We start from the raw sequence: 25184 nt of genomic DNA on the forward strand, positions 1-25184 counted from the left end.
CACATGATCGATTTACCTTATTAAGTTAACCTTGTTGAATGGATTTAATCGATGTAATTAACACTTGTAACATGATTCTTTTGTGTTTTAATTAAGAGATCATAACTTTATGATCACAGATAACTATTTTATGGATTCACTCACCCCCAAGCGCTGACCTGTGACAAGTCGGCAAATACTTTGTACACAAACAGTGCCGATAGTTGTACACAGGATGGAACATTTTTGTACATATTAAATTGTTGGCTCATTACAGATAATTGACAATTATACATTTTTCAGTTCTTTATGAAGCACGTAGAACAAGTTTTCCTTGTCAGAAATATACGATTATCAAAATTCACAATGTCTGTTCTACATTAATCCATGGCCAAAATTATCTTTTATTATGACATAATTATTGCATGCTGAGAGTAGTTATAGTAGTCTCATTTGCATGATAGTCGGGTTTCAAACTTAAGTACCTGTCAACAAGTTATTTAAAGGGGACGGACATCTGTACATATCACATGACCCAGATAATCATGATAATTCAAGTAGAAAATTCAAGTTTATTTACAATTAATTGCAATCTATTTTTTGTCAACTATGAAACTTTCATTTAAGTACTTTAAATACCTGGACAGAAAGCTTGGAAAACTCTATCACTTAAAGCTGTTAATTCATCAAAACTTTGTACATTAAAACTGTTTTCTGATGCAGGGGGTGTAGCAATGGCATCCAATTCTCTTGTATCCCGTAAACCAATACCAACGGCATAAATATGAATGCCGTCATCTCGCGCTAGTACTGCTTCTGGAATGGTTCTTCTTGAATTGATATTGGACACACCATCAGTCAATATGATCACCACATTAGGGACATTGTCTCTGTCACCATTCCCTGAGGTGTATAGATTTGTACGCATTGTTTTCAACCCATCAGCTGTATTTGTGCTTCCATATCTATACGGAATATTGTCAATGGCATTAAATATGTCTTGTTTGGTCGAATGACTATTGAGATGAAACTCAACATTAACTCCTGTGCTGTACGATAATATACCGACTTTGACATTTCCTGAATCTATGTCTGCATTGGTTAGAAAATCTTTACAAAATTTCAGCATTTTTTTATAATTGGCATCTCCGACACTTGTTGATGAGTCCAGTATAATAACCAGATCAATTTTAGCACCAGCACAATCTAAAACATAAATAAATAGCTTTGTTATTGTACCTTCATATCAAAATACATTTGAAAGAAGATGTGGTATCATTGCCAATGATACAACTCTCCACCAGACACTAAAGGACATAGAAGTAAAAACAGACTAGAAAACTAATGGCCTGATAACACTACACTGTTTGTTTTAATAAGATGCATATTGTAGTTTTGCAATTTCTGTCATTATGCAATTTTTTTTTTTTTATTTTAAATCAGAAACTTTTGCAATGATCTTATTATTTTGAAAATTCAGCAGGTTGAGTCATAATTAAGTTTCATAAAAATAGCACTGTTCAAACAGATACGTCTCGCCTGTATATAATTTTGTTAGTAAAATGTAAGTATTGAAATTAGAAAAGCATTGTAAAAATATGCTATGTCAGACTATAGGTACAAGACCAAATAATTTCTGTGAAAATAAGATACAATTGTATGCCAATGTTAATACAATGTTCCCCTTATTCAAACTGACCTAATCATAATCTTTAACATGTAAACTATTCAAAAGCTTCAAATTTATTGACCACAACCTTTATATCTCAAGGTATACAACAAAATACAGGATATACAAAAGGAATCTTGCTCGGTTCAACCTGATTCACCGTCATCTTAGTACCTGTTCGCTCTAATACCTGTTAACACTAGGTCTACTTGCCATAATACCTGTTCACACTGGGTCAATTACTTAATTTTATTTTGTTGTCTTGTTTTATAATTGTATGATATATTATTTGTTAAAGTGTGTGTTGAAAATGTCATCAAATATTTTTATGGCATTGCTGCTATCACATAATTGTTGTCCTTTGATAAGCACTGAAGAGCACAGAAAAACCTTGTACAAGGTATATAATATAAAAACAAACAAAAAACAAGTTATCTGTTTTCTTTTTTTTTCTTCTTTCTTTTCCTTTTATATGTTTAGTCAAGTTATCTGTATATATATAGTTTAAGGAAGAATGAATTGATTCCATTATTCTGCCACTTATATAACAAACTAGTTACTGAAAATATAAAAGGAGCCAAGCTGTAAAAATAAATTCCCTTACAATTCATACATGCTTTTTACTCATTCAAAGCTGACTATTTTATTTTTTTTTTAAATGTTATTTTCATAATTGAACCGTTGAAGACAGTATAACAATCGGTTAGATCAAAGACACCATAATTATATCTCATTTGCAAAATAATTAAGTCATTACAATCTATAGTACTAAAATAACGAGGTCCAATTTGTCAGCCGGAACGATGTAAAAACGATGAATCAAAGTATTCAACTTTATATATAACTAATACAGGACAATAGTGTTGATTAAAAATTACACCATTCCAGGCCCTTTTGTTTTCCACATAATTAATATTACCAATAAATAACAAGTTCCCCGCCCGACCGGATGAATCATCAGGTACTTCAATTCAGTCACATGTGTGTTATTGTTTATTCTAAATAATATACAGTTATGGCCCGTTGAGGAGGTGAATATTCAAAATTGTCAACCGGAGTAAGGGTATTCCATGAGGGCTTTAGCCCAAGGTGAATAACCCTTACTGAGGTTGACAATTTTGGATATTCACTGACTTAATGGGCCATAACTGTATATTATTTAGAATAAACAATTAAGTGTAAAGTATTGCCTTACGTGAGTAAAAAAGATTTTCAAAACTCTAAATTAGAAAATTATTTTGTGTCTAATAGATATAAGAAGATGTGGTATGATAATGAGTGCCAATGAGACAACTCACCATCCAAATCACAATTTGAAAAAGTAAACCATTATAGGTCAAAGTACGGCCTTCAAAACGGTGCATTTCTGGTATGTACACAAAGGTAGACTCTTTCTGTAAAATATTGATGGCACTGAAAAGGACTGTTTACAAGAGATATCCTCGGAACGAGATGAATTTCCAAGCCCTGTTTGATCTTGTTTCTTCTTTACTTGATGGGCTTTTTACCTGGCCGTTGCCATTTTGTTTACAGTTCAATGACATCATCTTTTATGGGAGATAACTCATGCAAAAACCAAGGGGCTGAAAAGAGTATTCACCAGGGAATAATAGGGTTGTTCGATGGAGGCTTCAATTTTTCGAGGTTATTCACCGCACTCCTGCCAATTTCTGGAAAAACATCGAACTTCAACTATGACACGTGATTCTGTATTAGCCAATCAAATAATTACTATATAATGTTACAATAAAGCCAATCATTGCTTGAAAACAAGTAATTAATTTTTAAAATATTTCCATGATTTTTTCATGATTTTAAGATATATATGCATTTTCTTAAACATTTTACCAAATAAATATTGGCATAGGTATACAAAAACCTAATAAACTGTTATCACAGAGTTATGTCTCGCCTTTTTGTAATTTTGATAATGCAAATGTTGAAATCAAAATAGCAATATTTTAACATGTAAGTTATGCAAATATTCGAAGTCGATGAACCATGACTGAAGGTACATGGCTGAACAATCTCCATGGAAATGAGATGTGCCAATGTTAATACAACTGCATACCAAATACCATTGACTAATCATAAGTCGTTCCCTTTAAACAAACCTAAACACAAACATTAACTTGTAAACTATGTAAAAGTTTCAAAGTCAATGAACCATGATGAGGGGTTACGGCTATATAATCTCCATGGAAATAAGACTTGCAAATGCCAATAAATTTGCATACCAAATATCATTGACATAACATTAGCAGTTCATCTTAAAATGATCTAATCACAAACTAATACATATAAACTAAGCAAATGTTTCAAAGTCAAATACCATGACTGAGATGGAGGGGCCAAATACCAAATATTCTCCATGGAAATGAGATATATGCCAATGCTTATACAACTGCATACCAAATATCATTGACCTACCACTAGTGGTTCCCCATAAACTGACCTAATCACAAACTTATACATGTAAACTAAGCAAAAGTTTCAAAGTCAATAGACATGAGAGACCATGACTGAGGGGGCAGGGCCAAATAATCTCCATGGAAATGAGATGTGCCAATGCTTATACAACTGCATACCAAATATCATTGACCTACCACTAGTGGTTCCCCATAAACTGACCTAATCGCAAACTTATACATGTAAACTAAGCAAAAGTTTCAAAGTCAATAGACATGAGAGACCATGACTGAGGGGGCAGGGCCAACTAATCTCCATGGAAATGAGATGTGCCAATGCTTATACAACTGCATACAAAATATCATTGACCTACCACTTGTGGTTCACCATAAACTAGACCTTTAATCACAAACTAATACATTGTAGACGCAGCCGGAAACAGCATACCTATGTCTCGCTTTTTGACTCCGTCTAGGCGAGACAAAAACCATTAATATCAATAAACATATATTGTTTAATAGGGCGAACAGACCCATGGCCAGTGCAAACATGTAGGCGAAAGGACATATAATACCATCCAAATGCTTCCATTTCTTTCATTTTTTAACACCATGGTTCTTATCCAATTAATTAATGTAGCAATATGGATGAATGGTTGCTAAATGTTTGTGGGATGTTGTGTTTTTGCGTATTGAATGATTTTTATGTACCTTTCTTTGAGATTCCATTGTAAAATTTTCGATGACGATGTGATGATGATGTGTATGTGACATATATAATGTGTGCCTTGATAACTCATAAACTGGATGTTCGTTCACCCCAATGGCACTTTGGTGCAATCCCCTTTTTATGACTCTTAAAGAAAATATGATAAGTAGAGATTGAATCTCCATTAAAAGTTTGCATCCAAGATCAAATGAGTAATTGTAAAGGGAGGGGTGAACAGCAACAAGAAGTTTGCAGCTCGATCATCTGTTTTTCGTCTGCAACTCGCGCGCAAAAATAAATATTTTTTTTATTCATCCCGGACATGAGACGTATGTTTCCGGATTTTATTAAATTTAGTTCACTGTCGTGCAAACAAATCTTTATTTTGAGGATTTGTTGCATTCACATTGAAATCGTTTTAAAGTTGGCGAAATTTGGTCGGAACAAATTTTTTTTTTCAAATTTAAAAATATTCAAAATATGTCACGTACACCGACAGAGAAATCAATGTTTTTTTTTTTAATTTTTACTCTTTTTAACAAACTACTTTTTCACGTTCCTTCTGAAATCATTTGCTTTTAAGTTAACGATGAAACCTTTTGTTCAAAGCATAAATTCCGCATTATTTGTGAAGCAGCTAAGCCAAGGGATGTCCGCTCAACATACAAATTTGGGTATAGACGTCCGGCTGGAGTTTAAAAACCATCCCCATTCATCTGTTCATACAGATATTTCATATGAAAATCATAATCCGCTGATATGCTTTCACCGCTATCAGAACTACAATATTTGTCATCTTTAGATGTAAACCACGTGTGATCATTCATTTTATTAGACAAAAAGATCAATACACAGTATTTGCAGGCATGTTACCAGAAGACGGAAGATTTAGGTACAATTGACATATAAATTTCTAACCATTGTTATATTACCGCCGTGAAATTACAGTCCATTGATACATTTGACATTCAAAAAAATTACCCATACCAGCGGCTCGTCTCTGTATACCTTTATATAGGAAGAGAACCCCACCCCCGGGTGACCTAAGCCCGACCAGATAAGTCCATTACTGAGATACGGGCCTTAAAGATTATAATATATACTTACTTGATGTTGAAGGAGGTAGAGTTACAGGAACTAAAAATAGAATAAGAAACTAATGTAGATTATACATTTCATTTACAAATGTAAATATATTAGAGACATATGGTATTTCAAGCACACAATTTCATATTGCCCGGCATGATGAAAATTATAAACCCTCCTGTTTTGTTTTAAACACTTTAAGAGTTAGAATAAGTCGGAGAACAAATAATCAGTTATGAGTGTCTGGATAGGGTCTCTTCATATTTGTATTCTTTAAATCTTTTTGCCATTTTTCTCTATTCTTTATTTGTTTGTCCATAATTCTCTGGGTTTTTTGTTATGTTTCATGTCAATTTTTCAGTCTTTGCCCATTTATGATTCTCTATATTCTCTATACATGTAGCACGTTGTTAAAAATAAATAATAAGCTAATTCCGTACACGCCACACTCGTTAGTTATGATGGCTGAAGCAGGGATGAATATATCTCAAAAAATTAGGACCCCCACCCCCGGAGGCCAGAGTTTTATTGTTCAAGTTCTTACTGTCTTTACGAATTCTGGCAAGTTTTCCCAGAAATGTTTACGAATTATCAAAAAAAATGCCCATTAGGTCTCTTTATTGAATACATAAAAATAAGGAGATGTGGTATGATTGCCAATGAGACAACTATCCATGAAAGTTCAAATGATGAGGATGTAAGCAATTATTTGCAACCGTTCGGCCTTCAACAACGAGAAAAACCCATACCGTAGAGTCGGCTGTAAAAGGTCCCGACATGAAAACACGAAACAATTCAATTGAGAAAACTAACGGCCTAATTTATAAAAAAGCAATTTACGATTAACAAATATGACAGACATGAATGACAACTACTGAACTACCAGATCCTGACCTTCTGAAATATAAAGCTTTAATCAAATAGTTTACGCCGTCGCCGTCGCCACTGGATTGTAATACCTGTCTCGCATACTGCGACTTTCGTTACTAATATTTTTGGAAGAATTATATATGAAATGGATTTATATTACGACTTTTGAACATCTGAAAACTACTGTAATGAATTTAGTATTTTTATCTGGCTCGCAAGGTCTTGCAGAAAAAAACGGAACCTACAAAGTGATAGTAATATAAAAGTTTGCGCAAAGGTAAGGTTCCATGTTTTCTCAGTTTAAAGGTGATTTAAAATACAAAAAAAGTTAGTGCGTAAATTCTCGTGGATATCATGACTTCGTATATTATTTTACTGCAGACAACATGCATTTTTATGCCCTCGCAACTAAACGTTCGGGGCATATTGTTTTACTCCTGTCCGTCCGTCCGTCCGTCCCTCCAATTATGGGTATATAGTTATTCCACATAACACCTCCTACAGTTTGAATGCTAGGAAGATTTCACTTTGCTGGCTGTTTGTACATATATTGAAGGTGTGCATGTGGTCAGGATTTTGATTTTTATTAATATTTGTTCTTTTGGGAGACAGTTGAACTTTGTCATTTTTTTGTATTTCAAAATAACACTTTGCTATTGCGGGGGCATCATTTGTGTCTCCCAGACACAATAATATCTTAAAGAAAGTCCTACATTGACTTTGTTATAATACGGTTACTTCAGAGTGGAGTGCGGAGGCATCACTTTGTCTAGTCTTGAATAACTATCATCTGGTACGTCGACAGGATTTTAGGTAGCAAACAAACAAATCACACAAATCATGAACACACAAATCACACAAATCATGATCAAACAAACCATATCAAAGTAGTCAAAATGTAATTAGTGGTTTATAAATAGATGTTCATAACCTGTATATACAGCTGAATAAACAGACACTGAGAAAGAAACCCACAAAAACGAATAACATGAACTACAATACAAGGATTTCTGAAATTTGGTTTCAGTGTTTATATAAGTCGGCTACACCGTGTGATGCGTTTTCAGATTCATCACTCAACAACTTCCTGTTTTCCGAAATATTCGGGCGGGGGTATCATCAGTGAGCAGTAGCTTGCAGTTTCACTTGTTTTCATTAAATTTTATCTGGTCAGACCTTGTCTCAAATTCCTATCGTAAAATTTTTACTAAGTCTAACTCTAGATGGATTTGTATGGCGGGTGACTCGTGCATAGCAGGAGACACTTCCCCTGTCTTCGCACCAAGTATAGCTCTTTGGACTTCCTGAGAAAAATGTGACAAAAATTTTCAACTTGTCTATCATGTGTAAAATGAAACAAGTGTTCGGTAAACAGGAAGTTGTTGAGTGATGAATCTGAAAACGCATCACGCGGTATAGCTGACTTATATAAACCCTGAAACCAAATTTCAGAAATCCTTATGATGTAGTTCCTGAAAAAGACGCGACGAAAAGTATTCATTGGACGGACGGACGGACTAATGAATGGACTGACAGACGGACTGACGGATGGACTAACGGACAGAAAGAGGTAAAACAGTAAACCCCCACTTTTTTAAAGCGGGGGTATAATTATTACAGAAATATGTCAGACTACACAATGTTTTAAGAGTAAAAAAACGTGCTACAGAACTAAAGTTCTGGAAATCATTTACTAAGACTATTAAATTAACGCTAATAAACTAATTTTTTAAATCATGCATTTTGTTAAAACTACTGTAATTGGACAAAATGGGTACTGGTTAACAAAACTTATTTACGCCTCATGCGATTGGTCACACTACTGATGAAAGGGGACATGCGATTGGTCACACTACTGATAAAAGGGGACGTGCTATTGGTCAACCTATTTACCTTTGACTGGAACGGGAGGTTGAGTTGGTACCACTGTGTTTGATTAAAACAAATGAATATATAAGAGCATTAATTATGACTGTCTACCGTTTTAACATGGACATGGTCATCGTAACATGAATGTTCGACTTGCACAAGGTGACTGACCATCATAATAATATTTAAGAATCCCGAAAGTTTCTTTTTCTTTCTTTCTTTTTCTTGTTCTTGTTCTTGACTTCTTGTTTTACTGTTCAGTATTATTCATTATTCATTATCAATTTTTATAAAAAATATTTGATTATGATAAACTTTATTAATAGAACACGTGAAACTAAATTAAATCGGCTCCTCAAGTTTTTGAAGCAGTCATTAGAACTGACGACATAAGCAACGAAATGTTTAATGTTGTCTCTAAGATTTTTTTGAAGTGATCTGATTTACTTGCAGTATATTATCAGTATATTATCAAATTATTTCAATCTATGAAAAATATCAAAATTTAGTTTACAGATAAACAAATTATAAATAGATGTTTTATTTACCATTTAAAATAAGGTAAAAAAATGTTGAAAATAATAATGTGGCTTTTGTCATATTTTAGGAATAAATAATTTATAAATTTGGTAATTACTAAAGCTTAGACAACAGACATTTAAGAATCCACTTTTATGCGACGCCGATAACTTTCTTCATCAGATTTTAATAGGAGTATATGAAATCGAAGAATAAGAAAACGACAGGGGGGAAACAGAAAATGAAAAGAATAAAAAGAATACTTACCCTTGCAAATAGCTTGAAATATTTTTCTGTCGAATCCCCTCAGTTCATCAAATGACTGAACTGTAAACCTGTTTTCGTCAATCGGTAAGGAAGCCATTCTATCTAACTCCCTCGTATCAGCTAGACCAATACCTATGGCGTATACATGGATATTGTCTCGATCCCTTGCAGCTACTGCCTCTGGTATGGTACGACGGGAGTTTATGTTAGATACACCATCAGTGATTATTATTCCGACGTTTGGAACTCCTGGTCTGTCGCCATTTCTTTGAGAAAACATTTCTCTCATTTTGGCAATGGCGTCTGCTGTATTGGTGCTACCATACGTATATTTAATATCACCAACAGCTTTATCAACGTCTGCGCTTGTTTTATACGTATTCAGTTGGAATTCTACATTTACTCGCGTGCTATAAGTCACTATACCAACTCTAGCACGGTCATTATCAATGTCGGCATTTCGGAGCAGTTCTTTTACAAAGTTTTTCATTTTTTCAAAATTATCGTCCCCGACACTTGTAGAAGAATCCAGGATGATTACGAGATCAACTTCAGCAGAGCATCCTATAAGTGGTAAAATAATTTAAAGAATGTATATTAATGGGATAAATGAAAATAACACTTTAAAAATTTTATGCGTCCGAAGCGCTTTTCTGGATTAACATTCTACAGTTACGTTGAAACAGTAAATTTTGTATTTAATATCAAGGATGAGACTTTTTTTATTTGATTCTATTTACAAATCTCTCATGATTGATTGATTGATTGATTATTAGTTGTATAACGTCCAGCTGCAAATATTTCATGCTATTCAGGACGAGAATCCCACAGGACAATCATTACTTGACAACATGTCAATTTTGAATGAAAAGGACAAAGGGAAAAAAAGAAAAAAAGTTGCATAAGCTATAAAAGTATGTATTGTTTGGTTTTGCTAAAATTTCTTGTAATATATAGTGAAGGCAAACTAGTCTAGCATTTATCTAAGTGTGACAATAAATCGCGCAAAATACACGAAAGACCCATTCATGTCACAATGTTCAGTTGTACGTTACTTTATCTCTGTAGAAAGTTATCGTTTGTGTTTTTGTGTGTGTGTTCTTATTGTAAAACATCGTTTATATGTACCATTGTTTTAAGGATGTTCGCTCCTTTTGTTTTAGATTTTTTTGCCAGATATTCGGAATCCAATGGTTTTATCCATGTAGTGCCATTAAATATTTTGCCCACTAACCCATACTTTTCTTTTCACAATTTTATTACATATAGTTTAAAAAGCCATATCTGAAAATCTTATAGAATCCTTGTTATTTTTTCATTGATTTTGAAAGAAAAAAGGTGCCAATGTTAAATGTATGAAAAATCTAGAGAGAATCATTTCCCGGCTTATATCTCGAAAACAAGCACAAGGACCCCTCATTTTTTTCTGCTTTTTTAGTTCCTTCATTTATATACGATCAGTTTATAACAGTCTTTTAAAAAGCTTGTTATTTTGAAACAGAGTAGCGAACATCCTTAATATAAAATCTTTATTAATCAACATACTCACCAAGTGTGTAGAAACGTCAATTATTCAAACTACAACAATTTGAGGAGTACGTCACAGTCCACAGTATACAATATACACAACATAGAAAGCAAACAAAGACAAGAGGGTCTGGATGAGGTTTACAGATCATGGAATTAATAACAAAACCCACAGAAATGAAGACTACACCCCTTCCAGACCTTCATACAAGGTAACAGTAAATTCTAAAAGATTCTAAAATTAAACAAAAAGATATATCGCTGTTTCCTTATTTTTTTCCAGAAAGATTTGTTAATTTAAATAGAAGTGTTATCATTTATCAGCAAAACGTTTTTGGCAATTAAACCAGAAAAATAAAATATAGTACATCGATTCATATTGCCATACAAAAGCAGTGATAAGGTATCAATTTTATGACAGATAAACAGATGCAAATAAGATTTCATTCCAAATCCATAAATATAAAACATCTTCTAAAAGTGTATTTGCATCTGGAAATTTGAGATAATGACATTTTTCAGGTTTTATCAAAACTAATAGCCCTTTTTAAAACAAGTGAAAAGAAAAAATCAGTATTTATTACTTCTATGTAAATCAGATGTAGTCATCTGATACTTATTCTAATATTCTAACTTCAATTATATAATAATAACAGAATTTACTGGTACCTCGAGTGTTACAAACGGATACATTTATATGTATATATATATATACATGAATGAATTATATATGATATAAATATGCGTCAACAAAAGTTATTCTCTATTAATATGAATATATTAATGTTTTATTGATGTTTACTGTACATTTCATTACGAATAAAAGCGTTCACAAAGTAGACATGTAAAGCAGCAATATTGAAAATGAAACAACAAATAGTGGGGAGAACTTACATCAAATGTTAACGATTAATACCATAGAAGGCGAACGCTGCTGGTTACAAATTAACAACATTATTTGTTGTAATCGTAAATTAGTATAAAAAGCATTTTTTAAAGCTATTATAGCTTCAATATATAAAAGTTGTCTTTCCAAAAGGTTTTGGTTTTATTCCTAAATACCACATTGAAAGATTTTTGTTTTGTTTTATTTTGTAAGATTTGCTTTGCCAAACGTTTAAAAAAAAACAACAAACGAATGCATATTTTGATTAACAGTTGCCTTTGCGATACTAAAATATAAAAAAAAATGACTTCTGAACATTTTTCTATTGTTAACTTAATACAAAATTTTGATAAATACACAAGTATATATAGAATAAAATAGAATAGAATATTTTTATTTCCCAAAATATTATCCCATGATATATTGCCAGTGTTATTTTTACACACTATTAGTGAGGTAAATGTAGCTTGGATCTTCACCGCTATGCTTATCGGTTTTTAGTGTCCAAGGTACACTGGACCTATCAATAACTTTTGCTATGAATGTCTTATTCTGTATATGGGAGCGAATTCATTATCTTTCGATTGTTTTTTATTGACAATGAGTCGGGATTCATTAAACACGAATGAAAAATGGACTCTCAATTCATCTCACTTACGTCAATTATTGGTAAACTTTCGTCAGCTATGTACCTTATCTCAAATCTTTAGAATGATTAAAAAAGCGAGGGATATTAAATGTTCTCTTATATTGTCCTGTCTATGAACGCGTCAAACAAATCAAATTCATCATTGGTAAAAAAAAAAAGGATTTTTAGCCAGACTACACAACGATGAAATCCTAGCTTTATTTACTGTACGTGAATATTAATTTTACATATAGAGACATCACAACATTGTAAAATAAATACCTAACTCTCCATCTATCAATGAACCTGTAAATAGTTATGACATTATCTATCAAACACGCGCAAATTTGTCAAGTTTATCAATGACTCAAACGGCAAACCTCGGCCGAACTAGTTGCTCTCCTTCAGACGGAGGCACTGTATCGGTCGAGTTGTTAACGAATGGCAATAAATGTGTGCGATGTTTTAAGCAAAGCATCCTTTGGATAATTACAAGAAGACATCACTTTTCTGTTGACGATGAATTTATACGAAACAAACCAATGATTATCCATTTGCTGACAGAATAAGTATATTTTCATTTTTATATTTATATTCTAGTTTAGCATTAATACACACACTTATATGATCTATGTACCTTTTGTTTAAAGAAGCTAATCACATAAATCTTAATTTTAAGTAAACTTCCTGATTCCAAAAATTAAAAACACTTAATTTGTATTTGTCAACAAACGTTAGAATAAAAAAATCAGAACTCCACAAATCAAAAGTTGAAATATAAATACAATATATTTACCACCAAATAACTACATATATTTGATTTATCGTCAATACAAAATTAATAGTATAACATATAAAGCAACCGTTTCCCATTTGTATTCAATATGAACTAAACAATATGACTGTCCGTCACATAAAAATCATTTTCTGTCACAGAATAACTGTTCACAACTGTATCGATAGACTTTTGAAACTTTACACATCATGTACACTTTCGGAGACTGTCAATGAATGTGCTCTGCAAATCAATGCGGTATGTTCAGTCTTTGACGGTTAGTGTATTCGTTGAGAAGACTATAAGAATATGATACATTTGATACCTTTGTCCTAAATTGTAGGGATGCGTTTATAGTTGTGAACAGTTATTCTTGAACAGAAAATGACTGCCTCTGGGAGGTACAGTCATTTCGGGGGATCATATTGATATTACAGTATATTTTTACCTCTAAAACCTCTATCATTCAACATAAATTCTGAAATAAACTAAATTAGTTAATCTTTTATCTACATCACTTTAAAATGTATATTTTTACATGTCATATTTTTTCAATAAAAAAATATCAGAAAGTGTTGACTAGGAGCAGAAGATTCAATTAAATTTTTCCTTAAATTTAAAAAAGTACAACGATGTAAAGTCTGTTATGGCATTAAGAATACAACTATGACATATCTTAATTCATCTATGTCTTCAAACTAAGATTATATTATTTTCCTCTAAACCCATCTGGCATTAGAAACATATATTGAATTTTACTATATCAATTACTTTTCCCTTTTAGAGGAACTATTTGTCAAACTCAATCATCAAACCCTGCCCATTTCAAATGACTCTAAAATTAATTTTGATTTAATACGAGAGTAAAACTGGTTTGATGCAACGAAGAACAAGACGACACAATACTTAATTTCATGAAATACATAGCAAAGACTTACCTGTTTTTGGTGGTGGGAATGTAATTGCTATCGGAGGAGCTGCAATTGACACAAATGCCATTAATTCAATTTTGTTAAATCTTATTCATATTAAATAATATAAAACCCAGTTCATGCAACACAAATAACAATAGTTATTAATATCTAAAAAAATATCTCATACATTAGTCCAAGTTTCCCCAATATAACCTGTCCAAAGTTGATTGATTGATTGATTGACTGATTGATTGTTGGTGTTTTATCGTACTTTCAACACTAGCAGTCAGTTTTTATAGCAAAAGGAAGCCGGAATGCCCGGAGAAACCACTGACCTTCGACAGGAAAACTGACAATTCTTCTCAATTAAGATCGGAGTCGAACTTTCTGCAATGTCAATATTATAAAATAACTAAACCTGCTACAAAATAGTGGAAACCCACTTTCCTCTATTTTGACTCATACCAAATTGCCAAGTTATTCTCTAGGTATTACAACAGGTGTGACATGTGAAGCAGATTATATCCTTTAACTCTACGTTCCGCTATATAGATGATGTTCTCTCACTAAATAATACAAAATTTGGTGACTATGTTGAACGAATCTATCCCATCGAACTAGAGATAAAGGATACTACAGATACAGTTAAGTCTGCCTCATATCTTGACTTACATCTAGAAATTGACAATGAGGGTCGGTTGAAAACAAAACTTTACGACAAAAGAGATGATTTCAGCTTCCCAATTGGGAACTTTCCAGTTCTATGTAGCAACATTCCAGCAGCGCCTACATACGGAGTAAATGTCTCCCAATTGATACGATTTTCCCGGGCTTGTGTTTCCTATCATGATTTCCTTGATAGAGGATTGCTGCTCACAAGGAAGCTATTAAACCAAGAGTTTCAAATGGTGAAGTTGAAGTCATCCCTTCGTAAATTTTACGGACGCCATCACGAGTTGGTTGACCGTTATGGAATAACCGTTTCACAGATGATATCGGATATGTTCCTTATGTCGTAACTACAATACCCTTCCCTTTTCACGAATGTGACTTACCGAATTAGACTATTTACCGGATTTCTAATAACATAAGCAACACGACGGGTGCCACATGTGGAGCAGGATCTGCTTACCCTTCCGGAGAACCTGAGATCACCCCCAGTTTTTGGTGGGGTTCGTGTTGCTTAGTCTTTAGTTTTCTATGTTGTGTCATCTGTACTATTATTTGTCTGTTTGTCTTTTTATTTTTGGCCATGACGTTGTCAGTTTGTTTTCGATCTATGAGTTTGACTGTCCCTCTGGTATCTTTCGTCCCTCTTTTTATATGGATTTCTCTGAACACCTGATGTTCTCAGGCTTTTGGTGAGAGTTGGTCTAGTCCAAAACCTAGGATATGTTAGAGGCACAAAATCCTTGATTTTATCATGATTTCGATACATTTATACGTGTCAAGTAGTCAAAGATTTATAAAATATGTATGCAAGACTGTCCAAAGTACTTACCAGTTGTTCTTTGAAATACTGGTCCGACAGGTGTCACTGGTGAAACTTAAAATTTGAAAGATAGATTATGAATTCAGAATGTAATTTTGCTATCTTCTAGGTTGCAAAAAAAGTATATTTTGTTTCGAACATGCAGAGAATGGGTTTTCCACATTGTTGAAGACAGTACGGTAACCTATATTTGCTTATATCCTCTTCATTTGGACAGTTGTCTCATTTGCAATCTCTTTATTTATTGTATAACATATTTCGAACTAGATTTATTTACTCATGTTCTTTTGTTCATATTTTCGGTCATAAAACTAATTATTTTATAAATAAGAGTAACCTTAAACGCCGATAATCTTTTACTGTAAAGATTGTAAAAAGATGTAATCATGTAATCTAATACATAAACACATTACGCACAAATACAAAAAAATATCTTACAATATGAACAGAAATTTTATGACATCTACATGTATCTTATTATTGTAAATGTTTAGGTATCCTACCACTGTATTGCAGATGATGTGATGATGATATCCAATAGTTGTCTACAGTTGAATTTTGTAGGATTTTTGTTCATTGGCAATCAAATAAAAGATACAATTCATAAATAAGAAAACACAATCATATATATTACCGTGCTTTTACTTCTATTGTGTTATTGTGCTATGGTCATTTTTAGTATTCTTCTAATTCATTTTTGCTTATGTACTTTGTCCATCTGCTATTTTGATTTTCTTTGTTGACATATTTGTTTGTTTTTATAGTGATTAAGATTATAACACAATGTTGACTGCTGCACCCCTATTTTTGACGTTTTTTCCTATTACATCTCTTTGTTTTGTTCACACATTGTTGTCAATATAACGGAATTATATGCGACTGTTATACAAGTGAGAGGTTTAAATAGTTATAAAACCAGGTTTAATCCACCATTTCCTCCATAAGGAAATGCCTGTACCAAGTCAGGAATATGACAGTTGTTTTCCATTTGTTTGATGTGTTTGAGCTTTTGATTTTGCCATTTGATAAAGGACTTTCCGTTTTGAATTTTCCTTGGAGTTTTTGTTGTTTTACTTTTTTCTATCCAGACTGTTGTCCACATGAACATATAAATTGTTAACACTAAAACATTGTATGTTTCCTAGTGTCATACATATAATTCCTACTCATTACAGAGGGTGGTAAAAGGGGGGGGGGGGGGGGGGGGGGTGCTTGCACGGAAAAAACGTGAAATAAGACATAATTTCACGTTGAACGTGAAATAATTTCTGTCATGAACGTTGCACGAAAAATAAAAGACTGTTGTGAACCTTTTGTGACTGAGTCACTGTCTTCTTGTATATATAAACTCTCTGTTTTACTTGTTATTCCCGATTTAGTATACACATTTATGATGTAAATGGTTTACGGCTTTTAAAAAAGTATTTCTTGACGATCCCTGCCAAGTATTTGAATTTTATTTGAAAAATACCGAGCACGCAAAATAAGCATTTGAAAATCACGATGCACGTAAACTTAAATAAGCAGAATTCGTTGAACGAGGCACCTGTCTTGCACGACTGAACGTTAAATAAAAAAGTAAAAACACGTTGAACGTGAAAAAAAAACGGCGATCACGTTGCACGAAAATAACCCTTTACCACCCTCATTACAAATTATACAAAACATATGCACTACATGTACCTCCAGGGAATCCAATGGGGATGGTAGGCACTGTCTGACGTTCACCGTGTACATTTACTGCAAAATAGTACAAAAGTATCACGCATTCTTCATTTTTTTCATATGTTCAATATGCGCCTTTCAAATAAGTAATAATTAAGGTGGTACCTAACACTACAGGGAGATAACTCTGTAAAAATCAGCTAAACGTTTTAATTACGTTGTATTGTTAAGGAAATATTAAGCTTCTCCATGATCAAAATAAGTGTTTGTCAAACTGCTATATAACCAATGAAATTTTCTGATAAAGTGGTTGGTTCAAATTTTTTGAAATTTTTATATTTCTGTCAAAGGGTCAAAGCAAACATTTTGTCAAAATTTTATGAAAATTAAACGAGCCAAATTAATATTAGTCAAGGTGTTGGGAACCACCTTAATTTCCATTTAATTTGAGTCAAATCATTAAAGCCCGCAAATGCTACACTGGGAGTCAACATAATGTTTAAGAGTTAAAGAAAATCGAAAATCCAAAACTTCTGCCAAAAATAAAGAGGGAACTTAGCATATATATTGTTTATGTTTTCTAATGTTTCATATTAATACTTTAATATCTGCCTTACATTTATTAAATGGTCGAACATTAATACATGTAAAAGGAATGATCAATAAAGGATAACAGCTTTTGGAAATAAGGAATATGGGGCTTGTCATTTAGAGAACATTTGTGTTACACTTTTTTTTTCTAGAACTCAACTTAAATATTTTGAAATAAAAATATTTGATATTAAGTTCGTTTTTTTACCTGTTAAAGAGAATGAAAATATTTGTTTTAATACCAAGATGATGGGTTTTTTTTTTTGTTTGTTAGAAAGGCAAAGATTACTACTTACATGATCGAATATCTCTTCTTAATAAATTCGCTAGCGTTGACAAATCGGAGTAACGTGAAACTGTGTGAACATTTCTCGGATTGGTAGCAATGGTTTCCAATTCGGATTTATCCCGAACTCCAATCCCGATCGGGAAAACTTCAATACCTTCACTTTGCATGACCATCGTTTGGTCAGAGAGGAAATCAGAGTTGACTGTTGATGCAGAGTCTGTGATAAGGAAAACAGCTTTTGGAACGTCAGCTCTTGCATACTGAACATCAAACATAATAAGAGCCTCAATAAGTGCCCCGGATGTGTCAACAATATTGCTCCTAACATTGTCATTGATGCTGGAGATAGCGTTTGAAACATCCCTCCATGTTGTATGCCTGAAAATTATAAAACAAAAAGGAGCTGATATGGAATTCAGATGTCAGTGATAACAACGGTTATATTCCTTTCATGAACGGAAAAAGATGTGGGTACGGTGGGAAAAAAACTCAAAGACCGAAAAATCTAAAAATATCTATGTGTGGCTGTTCAAAGTCAAGAAAATTCGGTGGTTCAGTAGTTGTCGTTGGTTGCTGTCTGTCATATGTTTTTCCATTCATTATTTTAACCATTAACTAAGACATTGGTTTTCTCTTTTGAATTGTTTCACATTTTCGGGGCTTTTTATAGCTTCCTATACGGTATGCGATTTTCTCATTGTTGAAGGTCGTAATGTGACCTCTGGTTGTTTACATTATCATCATTTGGTCTTCAAATATAGAAAGGTGTGTAAGCGTTAAGTCGCTCTTAGAACAAAAAGAAGGTCTATCGTTTGTCGAAACAACACCTTTACTCAATTGATTTATTACGGAATATGACTTATTTTTTTAATTCATTCTGTTATTATCGACACGATGATTGCTACAGGTGAACCAGGCACTGCTTACCTTTCCGTAACTCGTGCGTTAACACATGGTTTCAATGGGGTTCATTTTGATAAATTTTGTATTGTATCGTCCAAAATGTTTGCTGAACATTCTTTGATTTATGACTTATTACTTTTTAGCCCTTAGTATCCTCTTATTTCGGTATACATCATTTCAAAGAAAAAAAATATACAGACAAATTTAGAACTTACTCATTCAGATTAAATTGAACAGACGGATTTTCTCCATACGCCATAACACCTAACCGAGCTCTTCCACCATCAAAATCGGCTCTGGAAACCAGATCTTTTACAAAGGTAAGCATTCTTTGGAAATCGTTTCTAGACGTTGATGATGATACATGGAAGGCGAGGACCATATCTGCTTTATCGCTATCTGCGAGAATGCGCAAAAGATTCATTTAATATAAGAAGATATAAATCTTAAAATAAAAAAAAATACATTAGAAAATAACGGGATTTACTCATGAACAAAATTTTTAATTCATTGTAAAAATCAGTTGAACTTGTTTTTATCCTTTCGTTGCAATGTTTTGGATACATTCCTCGAAAAATAAATGAAACTTTTCATTCTAGGCTTTACATTTCCATTATAAATATAGATTTACAAAAATGGCAGTTATATAGATATGACGAAGTATATATCTCATAATAAAATTATTCCTCATTCTCCATTATTTCAATTCTCAGTCATGCGTTTCTAATAGCTAATGTCATCAATACTTTTTAACTGTTACTCGAAATGAAATTAGATGATCTGTTTTGCTATACCTATAAAAATGGTTGACAAGTTAAAAGTAAAGTTGATACAATAGATAAGTAAATATTTGTTTAATAATGCTGTTTTCAATTTATGCTGTCTAAATATATACTAAATACATGTAGTACCAATATGATTATAAAATACCTCCGATTCGAAGCAATACAATTCCTACCAAGCAATGATAAAATATAAATGTCATGTAAAATTAAGAAATAAAGCAAGGAATTTTAAGCAACGTATATACAACTAAATTTTGGTTCTATCACAAATCACTCTGAATGTATTTTTTAAATTTATGGCTATTCTGCAAATTTTGATTATAAATGATAATCAATTTATCTTGTATTACAGATTAACTTGGAATTATTTATGTAAGCATGAAAAAATGTATACTACGCAAGATGATTGAATAATAAAATCATATTTGATACTCTATATGCTACTTTTATTTCTTCTACTATCAAGATCATCCTGAACATGCGTAAAATATTTGCCACTTGATCTACGGTCAACAGTGATTTTGACATGAACCACGTTTGATACACTGTATGAACTTAATACTTTTAAACACTATCAAGAGTGATTTAGACATGAACCACGTTTGATACACTGTAGTCGATACATACCACGAAGAGGTGGTGTGTACTTTTTAGGAGGTTGCGTTGCTGTAAATACGAAACAAACATATAAAACGAAATATTACAATAAATATCTGTGTTTTATTGTAATAGACCGTCACACATTAATTACTACAATTAAAACATGTTAATATATACAGTAGGTAACATAAAACAACAGATATACATGTACAAATAAACCACACACAATTATCATTTTTTTTTTTTGCTACATAATTTAAAGACAAATTGTTTCAGTGTATTTTTCAATACAACAAATGTAGTTCTGCATTGATATGTATCATATATACTTACTTATGGATATAGATATATATTTGAATTAATTTATGAATTAAAAAGTCATCTTAATTTCGGCCATCTTGACCCAATCTCATTACTAAAGATTGTCCACATTTCTTAATAAGAAATTTTGCCTATTATGGTTGACCATTTAAAGCATATCTATAATTTTAAAGATGAGGTCCACTTTTAGTTAATTATTTTTATATGTTAAAACATATTATGCCATGTCAGTCTGTATACTAGTAAATGTGACTTGATATATAAAGTACATTTAGAATTTCAATGGTCAGGTCCACAAAAATACATCAATTTACAATTTAACACTAATCACTTTTGTGATTATTCGGATTAAGTGTGACTTGATTTGTTATAAAGTATCGAGGGACAAAATGTCCATATACCTTTTATATGTAGTATACACTATTTACACAATAAAACTGACAAGGAAAGATATTAAACATAACCAATAAAGTAAATGTACTGTATGAGTTCTAGCATAAAGTAATGAGGGTCAGGATGGAGATCCCTCAATTCTGTTTTTTTTTCCAGCCTTTTTTCTCTATTCTTTATATGTTTTGCCTTTTATTCTCTATTCTTAGTATTTTAACACCATATCATTCTCTATTCTTCATGTTTGGTATATTTCTCTCTATTCTTTTTTTTTTTTGGCCAACTTCTCTGTAGTATTGGTCCATTATTTTCTTTTCTATAAACCCCATCGGGACCTGTAGTAATACCCGTTTTAATTTTTAACCGTACATAAATAATATCAACACAGTTCTCGGATATCAATGTAGTTAAAACACTGAACTATAGGGTATTTCTTTCATATCAATTTGAGATCGACTACCCGTTTTCTGATTTAATATAGAGATAATTAGATATTTATATGAAATTATTGTATAAAAAAACTTTTAAAACGGTAATAATCTAATATCAAGTGGTTTTTATACTCATCTTATACATCTTATAACTAAATGTTATTTTTAATTTTCACCATACCTTAGTGTCAATTTTGCCATTATGTGTGTTCTTTTTAGTTTTCGTTCCATGCATACATCTATTGGCAATCCTTCTTAGTAATAACTGAACATTTGATTCTTCATTTAACGAAATTGCTTGGTTAATTCTACGGAACAAGTTTCTCCAAAGATATTCAGATTGCAAAGAAGGACCTTTATATACGAGGAAATATAATTCTAAAAGAATACTCTTTTAATTTAGCTTATAATATTTTAATATTTAGATTATTAATTCGGACATGCAGGTTTCTTCTCCAAAGCTCTTATGCCATCGGTTACTTAATTTGTTTCATATATTGCACATAATCAGTCGATTTCGGAACAAGAAGCAACATTTTAAAACTATTCACAAAAGGGTAGGTACTAAACAGGCATATCGGTTCTTCTAAAAATTAGGTGAAAATAACTCTAAATCTAATTATAGATAAATAAGTATGCTTAAAATGAAGGATGAAATTATGTGATTGTGCATCCTCTTTTTTTTTTTTTGGAAAAGGAGTAGTGGGAGGTTTGGGTTGTAGAGTTCTGTGAACTGATTACCAGAGAGTGAAAGGGTTAAATGGAATTGTCATCATGCACATTTGTATTGGGTTGGTAAAGAGAATGTAGCGCATATATTGCGAATTTCTACAGCGTTCAAAATATTTGTACTATTAAGCGAATAGATTGAGGATTTCTACTGCGTTAAGAAAATATTTGGTTTTGTCAAATTTACACAATTTCAAGTCACTATAATGATTTATAGGATATATATTGTAAGTGTTTAGATAATTACTAAAGTTACAATAAGTGATATAAATTTATTTAACCACATCGTTGCTAAGGGTTTAAAGTTACAAACTATATTGTTACTATAAATGATACTGACTAAGGATAGCTTGAAATAATTTTATTATTTTCTTAACACCAAATAGAAAACGGAAGACAGCAAAATTACACCAATGTTTAAGAATTGTCAGGAATAAAAGATTCAGCGTGTGCATCAAAATTTTCAGATTCGTCACATCTCATTCCATGACATGACGATATGTAAGAATCATTGTCATTGGTCAGTAGCAACAGAACAGCAGATGGTTGGAAGAAAGTTCAGGAGTTTGTCATAGAAAGGAATTGTAGATCGTAGATGGTTTTACTTTGATTATGCTACAAGAAGTCCATGCAATCATGAACGGAAACATACCGGGTCCTCTGGTACCTATCTCGCCTGTTTTGAGTTCACCTTTTTTGAGTGGATCGAACGGCTTTAAAGTTGTAAATTCATTTCGTTTGTCGATTTTATATTTTACAATATCTGTTGGTTTTTCGTTCTCAATCCAGGATGTGGACCTATGATGTATAGTTGTAGATTTCCTTTCTACCCCTGTAGATTTAGTTGTTTTATATGTTACAACATCTGTAGGTATTTCGTTCTCGATCGAGGATATAGGCCTCGGATGTTGAGTTGTATGCTTCTTTTCTGCAACTGTAGATTTAGAAATTCGTTTTGTGTCATATGTTTTATCGAAATAGGTCTGTGGATGCTTGGGCATTGCCGATTGTGTCGATGCTTGGGTAACTAGTCCATTTACAGATGAATAATTTAAAGTTGAAAGTTGCTCACTTTTCAAAGATGTTCCGAGTGTGTCTTTTGTCTGAATTGGATTAAGTGAAACGCTCACTGGGTCTGGAAGAATATCCGTAGGAATTTCATTCAATATCCTTGGCGGCGTTGTAGACCGATCTTGAGTGCCTTTCACAGAAAAAAAATGAGTCTTTTCCATTGCTGTTGTGGGTTGATATGTTGTTAAAGACTTCTTGGTTACCTCTGGTTCATATTCTAAAGAAGGCTTTGTGGTCGTTATGGGTAAATATTTTGTAGAGAGCTTGGTAGTTATTTTTGGTAAATATTTTGAAGACGCCTGTGTTGTCGCTTTAGGCGTATATTTTATAGAGGGTGTTTTTGCTGCTTTTGGTAAATTCTTTTTAGATGGTTCTGTGATTGCATTTAAAAAATATTCCGTTGATGGCCCCATGGTTTCTTTTGATAAATATTTGGCAGAAGACCGATCATCGGTAGAATAATCCGTCGTTAGTTTTAGTTCTTCGTCGACGGTTGCCAATTTTGTTGTTGGTTGATAATGTTTGGTTGTTGTATTCTTATCTTTGTAAGAAACAGAATATAAGGTTGTGTCCTTAGATGATTCGGATACAGGCTTATCAGTTGGATATATTGAAATAACATTCGTTGTTTGTGTAATAGCCAATTCTGTCATATTTGGTTTGATTGTATGCCATGGATATGTGGTTTTCCTGGTATACGTTGCGTTGTTAACAGTTGATTTCAGAGGAAGTTTTACTGTGCTTCGTTCGTCTGTAAGGAAAATCACCGGTGTTGTTGGCTTTTGTTTTATTGATCTCCTAGTAGTGTCAAAAGATGTTATTTCTTCTGTTTTCTGAATAGTAGATTTTGGCTGAACATTCATCGTTTGAAAAGTAGTTGAGGCTTTTTTATATGTTATAGATGAGGCAGTTGTTCTGGGTGCTGTTGTTGAGGACAGACTCAGCCTCATTTTAGCTGAAGATGATTCTTTCAATGGTGTTGATGAAGTGACAGTTTTCTTTGTAGGTTTTGTAGGTTTAGCTTTCTTATCTTTTTTGTCTTTCTTCTTCTTTTTGCCCTTCCTTTTCTTTTTGCCTTTCCTTTTCTTTTTGCCTTTTCTTTTCTTACCACTTTTTACTACAAAAGATTATAGCTTAGATAAATATATACCTTTACTACTATTGTAACGACAATGATTCTCACGTATCTGGTACTTCTGGAGTAGCCTAGCTACATCATATTAACGCTTGCACGACGGATGCAACATTAGGAGCAAGATGGTCCTACCCTTACGGAGCACCCGAGATCACCCCCCAGTTTTTGGTTGGGTTCCTGTTGCTCAGTCTTCAGTTTTCGATGTTGTGCTTAGTGTACTGTTTATGTCTTTTTCTTTTTTTTTTTTTTGCCATGACGTTCTCAATTTACTTTCGACTAAGGAGTTTGAATGTTTGCAGATAAGAGATAATGATAAAGTGAACACTAGTCATATAATTTTGTTGTTTTCATTTTTTACAGCACTGATTCGATACCTCTGCTGGTGGACGATCAATCCCCGAGGGTATCATCAGCTCAGTATTCAGTACTTCGGTACTGACATTATTTATAACTAACTATCTAAAATTGTTTGTTTATAAATTTATAAATTTTACAGAAACCTAGGTTTCAAATCCCTCAGGCAAAGTTGGCCTTAGATGGATTTGGCAATTTTTTTTTTGGGGTCCTTTTTGGTGTATAGCTCTTCAACGTGTTCCGTCCTTGTACATCCTTGGCTTTCAAATATTCGGCTTTGAGCGTTCCTGATGAAGATAAATCCAGAAAAGCGCTTCGGACG

At 32.6% G+C, this 25184-nt stretch overlaps 1 protein-coding gene across 1 annotated transcript in view; it reads right to left on the reverse strand.

The window, feature by feature from the left end:
• LOC127719167 (uncharacterized) overlaps nucleotides 1-25184 on the reverse strand; it is a 177001-nt gene that overhangs the window by 10437 nt on the left and 141380 nt on the right. The window contains exons 14-25 of the mRNA XM_052225190.1: nucleotides 22955-24490; nucleotides 20459-20497; nucleotides 19262-19445; nucleotides 18151-18521; nucleotides 17282-17338; nucleotides 15608-15652; nucleotides 14131-14169; nucleotides 12700-12723; nucleotides 9377-9940; nucleotides 8615-8647; nucleotides 5873-5902; nucleotides 619-1185 (exon numbers count right to left, since the gene is read on the reverse strand). Of these exons, the coding sequence (XP_052081150.1) occupies nucleotides 619-1185; nucleotides 5873-5902; nucleotides 8615-8647; nucleotides 9377-9940; nucleotides 12700-12723; nucleotides 14131-14169; nucleotides 15608-15652; nucleotides 17282-17338; nucleotides 18151-18521; nucleotides 19262-19445; nucleotides 20459-20497; nucleotides 22955-24490 (3489 nt within the window). The remainder of the gene's footprint in view (nucleotides 1-618; nucleotides 1186-5872; nucleotides 5903-8614; nucleotides 8648-9376; nucleotides 9941-12699; nucleotides 12724-14130; nucleotides 14170-15607; nucleotides 15653-17281; nucleotides 17339-18150; nucleotides 18522-19261; nucleotides 19446-20458; nucleotides 20498-22954; nucleotides 24491-25184) is intronic.

Source organism: Mytilus californianus, unplaced genomic scaffold, assembly GCF_021869535.1.
Source record: "Mytilus californianus isolate M0D057914Y unplaced genomic scaffold, xbMytCali1.0.p SCAF_10, whole genome shotgun sequence".
NCBI classification, from domain to species: Eukaryota; Metazoa; Mollusca; class Bivalvia; order Mytilida; family Mytilidae; genus Mytilus; species Mytilus californianus.